General features: G+C 42.3%; 1 protein-coding gene across 4 annotated transcripts in view; it reads left to right on the top strand.

Moving 5' to 3' along the window:
- BICD2 (BICD cargo adaptor 2) overlaps positions 1-12,273 on the top strand; it is an 87,324-nt gene extending 75,051 nt beyond the window's left edge. For 2 of the 4 annotated variants that reach the window (XM_080996768.1, XM_080996771.1), the window contains exons 4-7: positions 352-804; positions 1,406-2,425; positions 2,710-2,861; positions 6,158-12,273. In XM_080996768.1, coding sequence (XP_080852894.1) covers positions 352-804; positions 1,406-2,425; positions 2,710-2,861; positions 6,158-6,464 — 1,932 coding nt within the window. In that variant the 3' untranslated portion in view covers positions 6,465-12,273. The remainder of the gene's footprint in view (positions 1-351; positions 805-1,405; positions 2,426-2,709; positions 2,862-6,157) is intronic. The other 2 variants (XM_080996770.1, XM_080996769.1) reach the window with 2 other exon arrangements.
- Positions 12,274-13,168: the final 895 nt, after the last annotated feature.

Here is a 13,168-nt window from a genome sequence, read left to right as displayed (position 1 = left end):
TTGTTCTCTGGGCGGGGAGGGGGGGGGCTCAGATTCAGTTGTGCTTGTGGAAAGCTTGTAGCTCTTCTCTGATGCCTCAGATTTCAGCCCTCTGAACCCCATGACTAATAGCAGATGAAGTTTGGGGGCAGCAGTGCTTACCTAACCCTCCGACAGCAGGATTTGCGCTGCCCAGCAAGAGGGAGAGAGGCAAGGTGGCCACATTGGCTCTGCCGGTGCATTTGCTGCATCGTGCTGATCCCCCCCCCTCGTGTCCCCCTCTTCCTACTAGTAAGCAACGGTGAGCGTTTCCTGCTTCGCCTCCCCCCGTTTTTGATGTCAGGCATTTTAGTGATACTTTCTGTGTCCTAGGTGGAATTTGAAGGGCTGAAACATGAAATCAAGAGGCTTGAAGAAGTTACCGAGTTCCTCAACAGCCAGCTGGAAGATGCCATAAGGTTAAAGGAGATATCTGAGCGCCAGCTTGAGGAGGCCTTGGAGACCCTGAAGACGGAACGAGAGCAGAAGAACAACCTTCGGAAGGAGCTGTCTCATTATATGAACATCAATGATTCCATGTACACGAGCCATTTGAACTTCTCTCTGGATGGGCTGAAGTTCAGCGATGAGACCACAGAGCCCAATAATGATGAGATTGTGAACGGCTTTGAGCAGAACTGCCTGAGTAAAATCAACAATGGCAATAATAAGGCATCAACGCCGAAGAAAAGCGAGAGCTTCCCTCCAGCGCCTAGTCTTGTGTCTGATCTCTTGAGTGAGTTGAATATATCTGAAATCCAGAAGCTGAAACAGCAGCTTATGCAGGTAAATCCTTGCTAACTGTGGCTGGAATTTGATTGTTCTGTCAGCGCAGGCATTTCTTATCGCCTGATGGAATGCTTTCTCCTCTTCTAGGCACTGTACTGGGGGTTACACTGACCTGATTGGGGTGTGTACAGGGGAATGAAGAGGGGGGAAGCACCGTTGTACTAGTGAAACTTCGCACAGTGCAGCTATTTAGTTGAATCTGGCCCTATATATCTGAAAATTAAGTATTTATCAAAAGCCATTTATGAACAAAGTGGTTCTTGATATTATTATTATTACCAGTAGTCTCAATATCATAGCTTGTTTTGAAGCTGGTACCCATGGTACTGCTGTTAATTGAAGACTTCCTGGTTTGGTTGCTCACACCATGAAGGAAGGGTAAAGGGGTTGTGTGTACACAGGATAATAGAATTGTAGGGTTGGAAGGGACCCTAAGGATCATCTTGTACAACTGCCTGTTTGTAACTAGTACTGGAGGTGCTGGAAGTTGAACCCAGGAATTTTATATACGCAAAGAATGAGCCATGTATCCTTTATGGCAGATGTTATAGTAGATGCACTTTCAGAAAGGGTAAACATTGCTTTTTATTCATTGTAGATGGAAAGAGAAAAAATGAATTTGTTGTCTACACTCCAAGAGTTCCAAAAGCAGCTGGAGAACACCCGAGGGGCTCTGTCTGAGCAGAATGAGAAGGTAGTCAGGCTCACCGAGAACCTCAGTGCCATGAAAAAGCTCCAGGTCAGCAAGGAGCGCCAGTCAGCTCTTGACAATGAAAAGGAGCGAGATAGCCACGAAGATGGAGATTATTATGAGGTTGACATCAATGGCCCAGAGATTCTGGAATGCAAGTACAAAGTGGCTGTGGCAGAGATTAGTGACTTAAAAGATGAGCTCAAAGGCCTAAAAGCCAAATATGAAGAGTGTGAATCCAAATACGAAGAGGAGAAGAGCAGGTATGAGACTGAATCTCAAGCTCTGACCGAAAAGATTACTTCGTTGGAAAAATCTAGCAGGCAAGATAGAGAGCAGGTGGTTAGACTGGAGAAGGAACTCAAGAAAGTAAGTGATGTTGCTGGAGAAACACAGGGAAGCCTCAGCGTAGCTCAGGATGAGCTGGTCTCCTTCAGCGAGGAGTTAGCCAACTTGTACCATCATGTCTGCATGTGCAACAATGAAACTCCAAACCGGGTCATGCTGGATTACTACAAAGAGGGTAAAGGAGGCCGTACCAGTCCAGAGGGCAAAGGCCGCAAATCGCCCATCCTTCTCTCTAAAGGCTTGTTGTCCATTGACTTAGGAAAATCAGAAAGTGGGAGTGGGGACAGCAGTCCTTCGCCAGTGTCGTCTCTCCCGTCCCCAGTATCTGATCCCCGGAAGGAGCCCATGAACATTTACAACCTGATTGCCATAATCCGCGACCAGATCAAGCATCTGCAACAAGCGGTTGACAGAACGACAGAGCTGTCTCGGCAGCGGGTGACCACCCAGGAACTCGGGCCGGTAGTAGACAAAGACAAAGAGGCTCTAATGGAGGAAATCCTGAAGCTGAAATCTCTGCTAAGCACCAAGAGGGAGCAGATAGCAACTCTGAGGACTGTCCTAAAGGCTAACAAACAGGTAAGCGGTCCTGTAATTTTACACAGCTTACGTTGTCAACAAAAGGGATTCATTAGACAAATGGTGATATGCCTCCCTCCATGTATATAATATTTTTAATAGTCTCTTCACACATGCACAATACACTAAGGTAGGTACTCATTGGCGATTCTGTGTTCAGATCCTGGTAAAGGTTCCAAACAGGTGTGGAACTCTGATGTTCTTGGATGTTCTCCGTTTCTTAATTCTCTATAATCCCATTAACTGTGACTATTTTCTTTTGCTGTTTTCTGTAAACTTTTAAGACAGCAGAAGTTGCTCTGGCCAACTTGAAAAGCAAGTATGAAAATGAAAAGGCCATGGTTACAGAGACCATGATGAAGCTGCGTAATGAGCTGAAGGCTTTAAAAGAAGATGCTGCTACCTTCTCTTCTCTGAGGGCCATGTTTGCTACCAGGTAAAATACATTGAAACGTCAGCAGAAGTTGGTAACGGGGGGAACAAATGGAACTTGCTACAGTACCAATGTACCCTGGGAAATGTACTGATACAAGCTTCCTCAATGGCCGTGTTTGGTGGTAGCACCATGAACCATAGTCAGATGAATTAGCTTGTGCTCCTTCACTCCTTGAGCAGAGTAACAAACCACAGAGCTGGTAGCTTAGCTTTATATCCAAAGCAGCACTCATGGATTGTTTTCCCCACAAAAAAGTAGCTTCCCAGTCATGGATGGTTTGGTAGAAGCAAACTGTCAGAGCTGGTTTGAATACCACATGAAGCCAACTGCTCCATGGTTTGTTTTCCTCACTCAAGGAAGGGAAGAGTGAAGCAGGGAGGGCTTGAGCTGAATGCATAAGCACTTAGCTTGTGCACAAGGTGATCTGCCTACTCTGTGGTTTATTATGGCAAGAGTCACATCTCAACATGGCCAATGAATTCTCTGTGTGTGTGTGTGTGTGTGTGTAAGAGAGAGAGAGAGAAATTATATTGCACACTAAGGATGCAAATCTATACTAGAGAGTAAGTCCCATTGAACACAATGACATCCAAGTTTACGTGCATAAGATCGTGCTGCTAAATACACATTTTTTCTGAATTTACACAAAAGTAAGGCCTTCAAAAATGTTACACTTGCTCAGCCTGCAACACACACAGAGAGAATCGCAGCAGTTGAATTTGTGTCTTTTTTACCACATAAAAGCAAGAAGGTCCAACAATGGCAGTCATGTGTGCACATGGGATACCTAACTTAAAAAGCACTGGAAGTCATGCACAGCAATCTGTAAGGTCTTTATCCAGCACCAGAAGGCACAGCATCTCTTTTTTGAAGCTGTTTCCTAGCTGTTATGTTAGAGCTGCCTTTATGCTTACATAAAACGTATTAGGGATGCCTTCCAGCAAGGAAAAAGCAATAAATTGAAATTATGGTGTCCTGAACTAACATATGAGGATGAGCAATGCAGAGCTACAGTATAGCTGTGGTTTAAAAATATCGCAATAGTTCTGAATGCATGCCTAGGCTCTGAGGGGAAGGGCGCTCAGTGGTTGAGCATTTGTCTTGTAAGCAGAAGGTCCCAGTTTCAATCCCTGGCATCTCCAGATAGGGCTGGGCGAGGCTCTTGCCTGAAGTTCTGGAGAGCAGCTGCCAGTCAGTGTAGACAATACTGAGCTAGATGGACCAAAGGTCTGACTCAGTATAAGGCAGCTTCTTCTGCTCCTGTGTAACAGACACCAGTATGAGCCTTGAACTACAGCTTAGGTTACTGATAAAATTACAAACACATTTCAATAGTGGAATTATAAGGTGTGTAGTAACATTCAGAGTGGAATTGCCTTAGTATCTGGATCTTCATAATATATCTTTTGTCTGAATGAAGAAGTTTCTGAATTGCATTAAATTATGGCCAGCACTTAACCTACCGTATTTTTCGCTCTATAGGACGCACTTTTTCCCCTTCAAAAATGAAGGGGAAATGTGTGTGCGTCCTGTGGAGCGAAGATGCCATAGCCCCGCGACCCTCTCCCGGCTGGAGAGGTGACGCGCGGCTATGGCAGGAACCTCTACAGCCCCATGTCACCTCTCCAGCCGGGAGAGTGCGCGCGCGGGGCTAAAGCAGCCCCCTGCGACCCTCTCCCGGCTGGAGAGGTGACGCGCGGCTATGGCAGGAGCCTCTACAGCCCCGCGTCACCTCTGCAGCCGGGAGAGCGCGCGCGGGGCTAAAGAAGCCATAGCCCCGCGACCCTCTCCCGGCTGGAGAGGTGACGCGCGGCTATGGCAGGAGCCTCTCCGCTGCGCCTTTCCGCTGCTCCCTGACCTGCTCTTTGGGGCTGGTGGTGGGCCTCCTCCCGCCAGCCCCAAAGAGCAGGTCGAAAGGAACCTGAAGCCTGGAGAGCGAGAGGGGTCAGTGCACACCGACCCCTCTCGCTCTCCAGGCTTCCAAGGTAGCCGCCTGAAAGCACCTTAAACGGCACCTTGTTTTAGAGCGGGAAAACAAGAGGGGGAAAGTTATCCCCCTCTCTGTGCAGCGCCTCCTGCTGCTTCACTGAAGGGGCGCTGGGCAGAGAGGGGAAAAATATTTTTTTCTTGTTCTCCCCCCTCTAAAACAAAGTGCGTCCTATTGTCCGGTGCGTCCTATGGTGCGAAAAATACGGTAGTTTACTAGCATGAAATAAATAAATAAAACCCCAAGGAGTTTTTTGTTTTTGAAACAATGAAAATGTCACAAATGTGTGAGCAAACTTCCATGTTCTCCAGAACTATTCAGATGTTATGTCAAGCAAAACAGGGCCAGGGTGTAGAAGAATTTAGGCATGATCTTGTTGCCCCCAAAGCCTGCAGTTAAAGCCATCTTAAAATGGAACAGGATTAGGAGTCTTGCTAGGTGAAAGACAGATTGCAGAATGCACCCAGGACTACTGGAGCTAAGAAGCAAAAACCGGAAAGCTCAGTTGGTTAGAGCATGGTGCTGATAACAACAAGGTTGCAGGTTCGATCCCCATATGAGACAGCTGCATATTCTTGCATCGCAGGGGGTTGGACTAGATGTTCCTCAGGGTCCCTTTCAGCTCTGCAACTCTGATTCTATCATTCCCCATTGCTGAAAATGTAAAATCACATACTTTATTCAGTTCTGTCTCCAGCCTTAAGAAAAAACAACACTCAGGCCTTTGTGAAGCAGAGAGCAGAAGAGAAGGGAAAGATTGTATTCTTTTATATTAGCAATGCTGGAGATTTATATGAGGTGCCTAACCATATACAGAGTCAACAGATGCCGACTTGGTAATATTACCTATTGACTGAAGGATATGTAACTCCTCAAATTACTGTGTGTGTTTGGGGGTTCACTTGCTAAAAGCACATGTCAACATCAAAATCTTGGTCTCTCTATGAAAACCTTGCATCTCATAGCCTTTGGGACACAACAGTCTTGGAACTGATTAATCTCGATTACTTCTGTAAGTCATGAAAGCCATATACTTCCATAATCGGTCAAACATGTAAGCCAGGAACTCGTGGATCTCAGTTATAGCAACCTTCCCAAGCTGAAAGATCTATTTTGCCCCTTCAGAGTCCCTAGAAGCTGCTGCAGCTGAGATCAGTATGCTCTCTTGACATGTAAGTGCCTGCTATCTGTATGAGTAGCCTGTCCTTTGTGAGTCCAAATAATGTGTCTGAAAGTTAATACGTGAACCAACTCTTGGATGCTGGTAGCAAAAAAGCCGTGCTGCTTTAAAAGTTCTTTCTCATTGCAGGTGTGACGAGTACGTCACGCAGCTGGACGAAATGCAGCGCCAGCTTGCCGCGGCCGAAGACGAAAAGAAGACGCTGAACTCCTTGCTCCGTATGGCCATCCAGCAAAAGCTGGCTTTGACCCAGCGCCTTGAGCATCTTGAGCTGGACCATGAGCAGTCCAAAAGGGTGCGCACAAAATCTGCTTCCAAAGCCAAGAGTAGTAACCCCAGTGTAAGTCACATACGGTCATGCGGAGACAGATCCGAAGGATCTGTGCTTAATAACCAGGTGTTTTGCAGCGAGAAGTATAAGATCTATTGCGATTAAGAAGGCAAAAAGAGAGAAAGAGAGAGAGAGAGAGAGGCCGTAAATATGCATCTGATGTTTGTGCTTTTGGAATGTCAGCATAAATCCCCACTATATTAATGTTGCGGTGGTGCGTGGCTTTGTACTAGTATGTTGTTAAACCATGTAATACAGGTTGTATTATAGTGGTCTTAACTGTAACTGATTCACAAGCATGGGGAGGGGGGATGCTGTTAACAAGCTAATGATGGAAAAGCACTTGGCTGTTTCCAGAAGGAGCGACTTTGGTTTTGCTGTTTATCGGTAAGTGTTAAAGGTGCAGGCCAGGTGTACGACGCCTGGCGTTACTAACTGTAGCTTGTCTAGCGCAGATGTGATCCTTTCCCCTGGGTTCTAGGCGGTTTTTCAAACAATGGAGATAATTTCATTGGCAAGAGCCATCTCCTTGTTTAATACGCCTGCAAAGTGGTGAAATGCAGTGCTTAAAAATCAGATGTGTAATGTTGGGTGTAAAGAAATCTGTGTTTTGAACCAGAAACGAATCTAAATTAAATCTGCTGTAGCAGGTAGTTGCTTTCATTATTACCACTTAGCAAAAGCCAAAAAAAGCTTTCTTATAAGCTGTTAAGAGCTAGGACAACCTAGTAGGAAGGATGCCTTCTGAAATTCCTGGGTTTCCTTCCTTGCTTCGCTTCAGAGGGTTAACCTGTTGAAAATTGCACAATTAAAAAAGAGAGAGAGAGAGAGGAGATTCTGGAACGCAACTTTACACTAAAAGAAAGCAAAATTAGGATCTCAATGTTTCAGAACAGTTATGTTGTGGGACAATACCATATACTACAAAGATTTCTGTAGTATCATGTTGTTGTTGCTTCTGGCAGTGTAATTTGCCAGGAAGAAGGTGCATTGCATATTGGGCCAAAGTTAGTCTAACTTTAAATCTCCTTGATTTTCATTGAGAAAGTTAAGCAAGTGCTTAACTCTCTTCTGTTTCAATCAAGGAGATTTTAAAGCACGTAAGGTCATGCTCATTATTACTATATCTGCACCGTATACGTGTACAGAATTAATAGGAGTGTGTTCTAGTATTGTCAAGTTGCAATGCATTTCTCCTTAACTGTCAGTATTAAGGCTTAATAGGATAGTATTACAGAGCTCTGTCTTTTGTTCAAGCAAAAAAGAAAAAAAAGATGAAATAAAATTGCATTTTTAATGCAAGCACACATTTCACAGGGCTCTACATTCTAGGCACAGGAAATAAAAACATAACCAGTTTATTCTTGTTTTTACATAATTATGAAGTAGGTTAGTAAATGCATATTCATCTATAAAAAAGATGATTTGTCCATTATTGAACTTTTAAGGGGCCTTTTTGGCCACTTAATTTCAATAAGTTTGATAATATTTGTTTTTTAAAAAAGTGTACTTCATAATTGGTGCCTATAGAAATTGTAATGATACAAGACTGGGAGTGGGGAATGATGCTTTTTAAATTGTGATAAATTTAAGGAGCACAACAAGGCACATTTTTGTAAAGAAAAAGAAACAAAACAATTCAAAAGTGCCTAGCCTCAAACTTTATTTTAATGTAAAGCCCTGTTCATTTTGTACTCTTTTCAAATAACTTTGTATGCTTAGAATACTACTAAGAAGTAATGCAGGACAGCACAGCTGCGCCCGCTGACCCTAGTAATATTCCCCTCCTCCCAAAGCCATGCTAATAATAACAGTAATCTTGGTGTTGTTACTGCCTCATCTTACATTATTCTTTTTAGATGATTAGCAGCTTGCTTCCTCTGTATTGCCGCTCTGCCTATAAAGTAGTTAGGAGATATAGAAGTGTTACTGTAATGTAATAAGGGGAGTGTTCTCTGTTTTCCTGGCAGAAGGAAGCAGAGTGGTGCTTGGACCCCTCAAGAGATTAGGAACAAAAACAAATTGCAAAAAAATTGCAAGGAGAAAAAAAAAATTAAACAGAGAATCCGGCAGCTAGAAATCACACAATTGACATTACATCTGCCGATGTATAAACAATTCTGAATGATCCAGTTTTAATGTATTGCTGAAGAATCAGCAAACACAATATTAAAAAAAAAATTGGTGTCAGAACAGCATGCCTCATACACCTCACTTTATTACTACATTTGCAGAAAACACAGCCTATTCTCCTGATTTTGAGCTTTAATAGCAGGCTTTGATATTTTTAGAAGCAGAACACCGTTTAGCAAATGTTCAATCCTGCTTTTCTCCTCTTCGATGCACAATAATCCAAAAGGCCTTTTGAACCCACCCCTTTTGAAACAAAATGCCTTGGACATAACTAGGCATTTAGAATATGGAACTATTTTGCTCCATTAGTAGCAGTGGTTGCTATTGCTTTCGCATTGATGGGGAGCTGATAATAACCTTTCTAAATATATCCTTTTCTCTGGTGGTGCTTGTAACACAAGAATACTCAGGTGGGGGTGGGGGGGAGAAAAGGAAGTTTTATGGAATCGATAGCATTGGCAAGTTTTCAAGTTCACTGGAATGAAATAGGGAAGTCTCAGTGTTTGTGAGATGGTGACAGTGTCTATCAGTGTCTGTTCATATTGCTCAAGACAGCATATTTACAGTTTTCAGCTGGCTTACTAACAATTTCCATGGTGATCTCTATGGCTGTTTTACGACCACAAAGGCTTTGCACCCTTTTACGTCTGGAGTGTTCAGAGTCGCTGTGCCTAGCTTGCGTTCCGAAGCAGCCCAGATGCACTCTGACATTTGTCAGTTTCCTGTGCCCGGATTGGTTTTAAACTTGCTAGGAAGAGAAACTCTGAATAACCCCCAGGTGATTTTCTTCTTCTTGTGTGTAAGCTTTGATAAAAGATGTTTGGGACAGGCTTCCTCAGACTAACTCCTGCTAAATCGGTGTCTCGGTTTTTTGTTTTTTAAAAATGCTTTCATTTTTTGCTCTTGTTGAGTTGGGATACAGCATGGAAAACATACTAAGCCATCACCTACCTCTACAAAGCAGGACTTTTCTCCTGGATGACTTCCTGTTCTGTTCATTGGCTGGCATGATACACTGACTGAGCTGCATGTTTCCGGAGGGGCTGCGCTATGCTTCATTGATAAGTTCCCTCGCGTACTCACCGCTGCCTACTTACCGCTTGAGTAGCATATTGATTCAGGACTTGTAAGGAACTTTTCTTCCTGCACAGCTTTTGCTAACAGTGTGCGTCAGAGCATTGTTCCAGATGCTTGAAAAGCACACGTGAGCTGCATCGACTGCTTTACCTTAGAAGACTAACAGGTTCCCCTCAGCTGACTAACGTGCGATGGAGCTCTTGCAGCACACCCCTGTGTGTATTTGAAGTTTTCCGTTCTTGAGTTGAAGAATAATGACCAGGGTTTTTTCTTTTCTTTTTTTCATTTCTAATGTTTTTTTGTGTTCTTTTTCTTTCCCCCCACTTTCCACTTTCCAGCTGTAGAGTAGCTCCCGGAGAAGCCTATTGCAACTGTGCAACTTCGTATCTTAGCCTGTGTCGTTGTGGTTAGAAGTGGCGGTAGCCTGTTGCACAAAGAATGGAAACCATTGACCATGAACCTCTCTTTCCCTCCTCCCCAAAAAAAGGCAAAAACCACATAATTTTTAATATGCAACATGCATTGTTGGGTATTCTCCCCCCTCGCTTTCAACCATCTTTTTTTTCTTTTTGGCATATTATGTCTGGATACAAACAAACAAAGCTTTATCCTTTTAAGTGCTGCTGCAGGAAGAAAACTTACAAATGCTGAAGAAACCTCCTTCATCATCTGATAATTGCCATGGTAGCTTATTATGGCCTATTAGAAAGGTTCACATGGGTATTATTATTATTATTATTATTATTATTTTGTAACTGTCATTATAGAGCATTCATGTAAAACAACAACAACAACCAACAATGGTCTGATTGTTTAAACCTGTGCACTTTTAATATTTTGCTATTTACTTTAACGTCTTTTTATTCTTTTTTTGTAGAAGAGTTTATATGAAAAGGGGGGTGGGGAAAATCCAGTGACTTATGCGCATAGTCTCTCTCCATTTTGGACTTGTGCTTGCTGTTTTCCCATCCGCATGTGGCAGAGTTTTATACGATATTGTTTTGCTCTACGCTGTGTTTAGAAAAGAACTTCCAACACAAGCCAGGAGTTCTGCTAAACTGTATATGTGCTGTGCACCAGCAGCTTTTTTCTTTCTTTCCTTCTTACAAAATGTTAAGCTTTATCTGTTTTAAATTACTGATTTTTAACTGCCATGTTAATTGAGAAATCCAGGGTATTCAAATTCTGGGGTTTTTTCATATTGTATTATTATTCTTAGGAATAGTTCAATGTAACAAGAAGAAAACTTGACTTTGCTCTGGTTAAAACAGTTATAGGCACTTGAAAAGAAATATTAGTGTTACCTATAAATTCCAGAATGTCTGGGTTTTAGGAAAATCTTAATGGTGTATGATTGGTTAACAGAATTTTATACAACTATTATACCACTTAAATTCCAAATTGGAATTGTTTTTGTTACTACTTTGTTTTATTGTGCCAAATTGTGGTACATTTTAGAAAGACAAATTCTAAAGTTGTCAGTGCTAGGGTGTTCTATTTCAGCGCCTTTTTGTGATTTAATTGTTGCCAGTAGTGCCTTTCATAATTTTAAAGGGAGAAGCCTAGGCTAGCTTAGTCTGTTCGAAAAGAAAGGAACCACGGCTTTGGAACCTAGTCACGATGTGGAGCAATAAGTGCAAAGCAAACTCCCCTGCCGCACATTTTTTTTTTAATGGGTAGACCTACTATAGAGATGATATATGCGCAAATTGTAAAAAATTCTGTTAGTCAATGATACTTCATCATGCAAATTCAGGGGCATAGAAGAAAAGAACAAGCAGACAACTATTAAAAGACGAAGAAGAAGAAGAAAAGAAACACCCCAAAATATACTTTGCGAACCAAACGAACTTTATTGAACAAAATAAGAAGCAAGATGTATTAACACATTTGTGGTTGCAGTACAGAGGTTGTTTTGGGAATATTGGTGTTCTGGTAGCTTTGTATGGTGGTGGATCAGTTAACCATAGTATTGTTTGCAAATGTGGAGGAGAAGAAGAAGAAGAAGAACAATGCATTTAATATTTTTTTCTCTTGCATGTTGTATCTAATCCATGGTGATTTCAGGAAACAGAAACTGAGATGTGCATCAACAAAGATGGACCTACTGGTGCTATTTGTTGAGGGTAACTTTGAATGATCAAATTTGGTACTTTTCAGGGGAGGAGAAACCACCTTCCTTTAAAAAGAAAAGAAAAGAAAAAAAGAGTAGAAATTGTAATAATAAATGACGTGGGGAAAAGATTTCTGTTTGCTGGAAGAAACTTTATTATTCCTAGAGGTGGGGACATATATTTTCATCTTTTTTTTGGTTACAGTATTGATTCATAAGTGGTATGATTACATTTTAAAATTACATCTCTATGTGGGTATTTATTTGAAATGTCAAAGTACTGTATTATGTTTTTACGTGCATTATCTTTTAGTGGTGGATTGGTCTTCGTTTCATTGTCATATGCATGTACTCTTGCCAAGTAACCTTTACACAGACTTGGGGGGAAAGGAAGCTAATATAATTGCTTAAAAGGAAGACGTGAAACTGATTAAGGTACAGCTCTTGTGTTAATTTGATAATTTTAGGAGGTGTAGAAGACAAAAACAAATTAATTCCAAATTAATCCAAAAAGAGTGCATGTTGTGTAGGAAAGCAATCTACCTGTGTAAAGGTAGTCATATTGGCAGTATCAATAAAGGAGAAAGAAGAGTTTCTGGCTGGTTTGTTTTTGAATCGCACCACTTTTGTTTGCTGAAGTATTTCTAGACCTATTAACAGTATTAATGTACGAAGTCCTGACACATGCAGGCATGAGTCAGTCAAAGTTAATCACTTTTGAATCCCTTTTATTTCAATGGGAGAGTTTGAAACGTGTGTGTATAACACTCCCATTGAAATTAACAAGACTTAGAATGGCTTCCATTCCTGCTTTTAGATGTACATCCAGGACTGGCACAAGACATTTTGAGGCCTGAAGCGAAGGACAAGATGGTGCCCCCGCAAGGCACATACAGAAACCAATTGGACTGACAGTTGAGCTTTATTCCAGTACTGGTGAAAGGCCAGTGTTTTCCACTGCACTTGAGGGCAGCAGGCTAGCATAGGGGGTACAACACAGGCCACATGGCACTCACAGCTCCGGCCACTCCCCGCACCTCATCATCTGCCGCCTGAGGCAGCTGGCTTACTCTGCCTCATCATAGGGCTAGCTCTGTGCACACCAATGATTCTTGAAGTGGGCTCATGCTGCTCTTCGGATCTTTAATGAAGATGATTGCATGCTACCGACAGAGCGGCATTTCCTTCAAATACCTTGCTCAGCAATGATCGAACAGAGAACCAATATTGGTGTACTTGCTCTGGAGAGCCAGCAGTAGCCACACCTGTTGAAACTCTTCAGAACATGTCAAATTTTGTTTACTCAAAGCAGGATATGCTTGTTGGCTGGTATCCATTCATTCAACCGAGATTATTCATGGCCAAATGATAGGCAATACTTGCATGAGATATGGTAATTGGTTCCAGGAATCAACTAGGTAAGCAGAGTCTCCTGTCTGTGGGTGGCACATGTTTGGATTATCGGTGGCTTGCACTTCTGAGATGC

Source organism: Podarcis pityusensis, assembly GCF_964106645.2.
Source record: "Podarcis pityusensis genome assembly, chromosome: 2".
Taxonomy (NCBI): domain Eukaryota; kingdom Metazoa; phylum Chordata; class Lepidosauria; order Squamata; family Lacertidae; genus Podarcis; species Podarcis pityusensis.
Note: the sequence above shows the minus strand (reverse complement) of the source record. Positions and strands in the feature narration are given on the sequence as shown.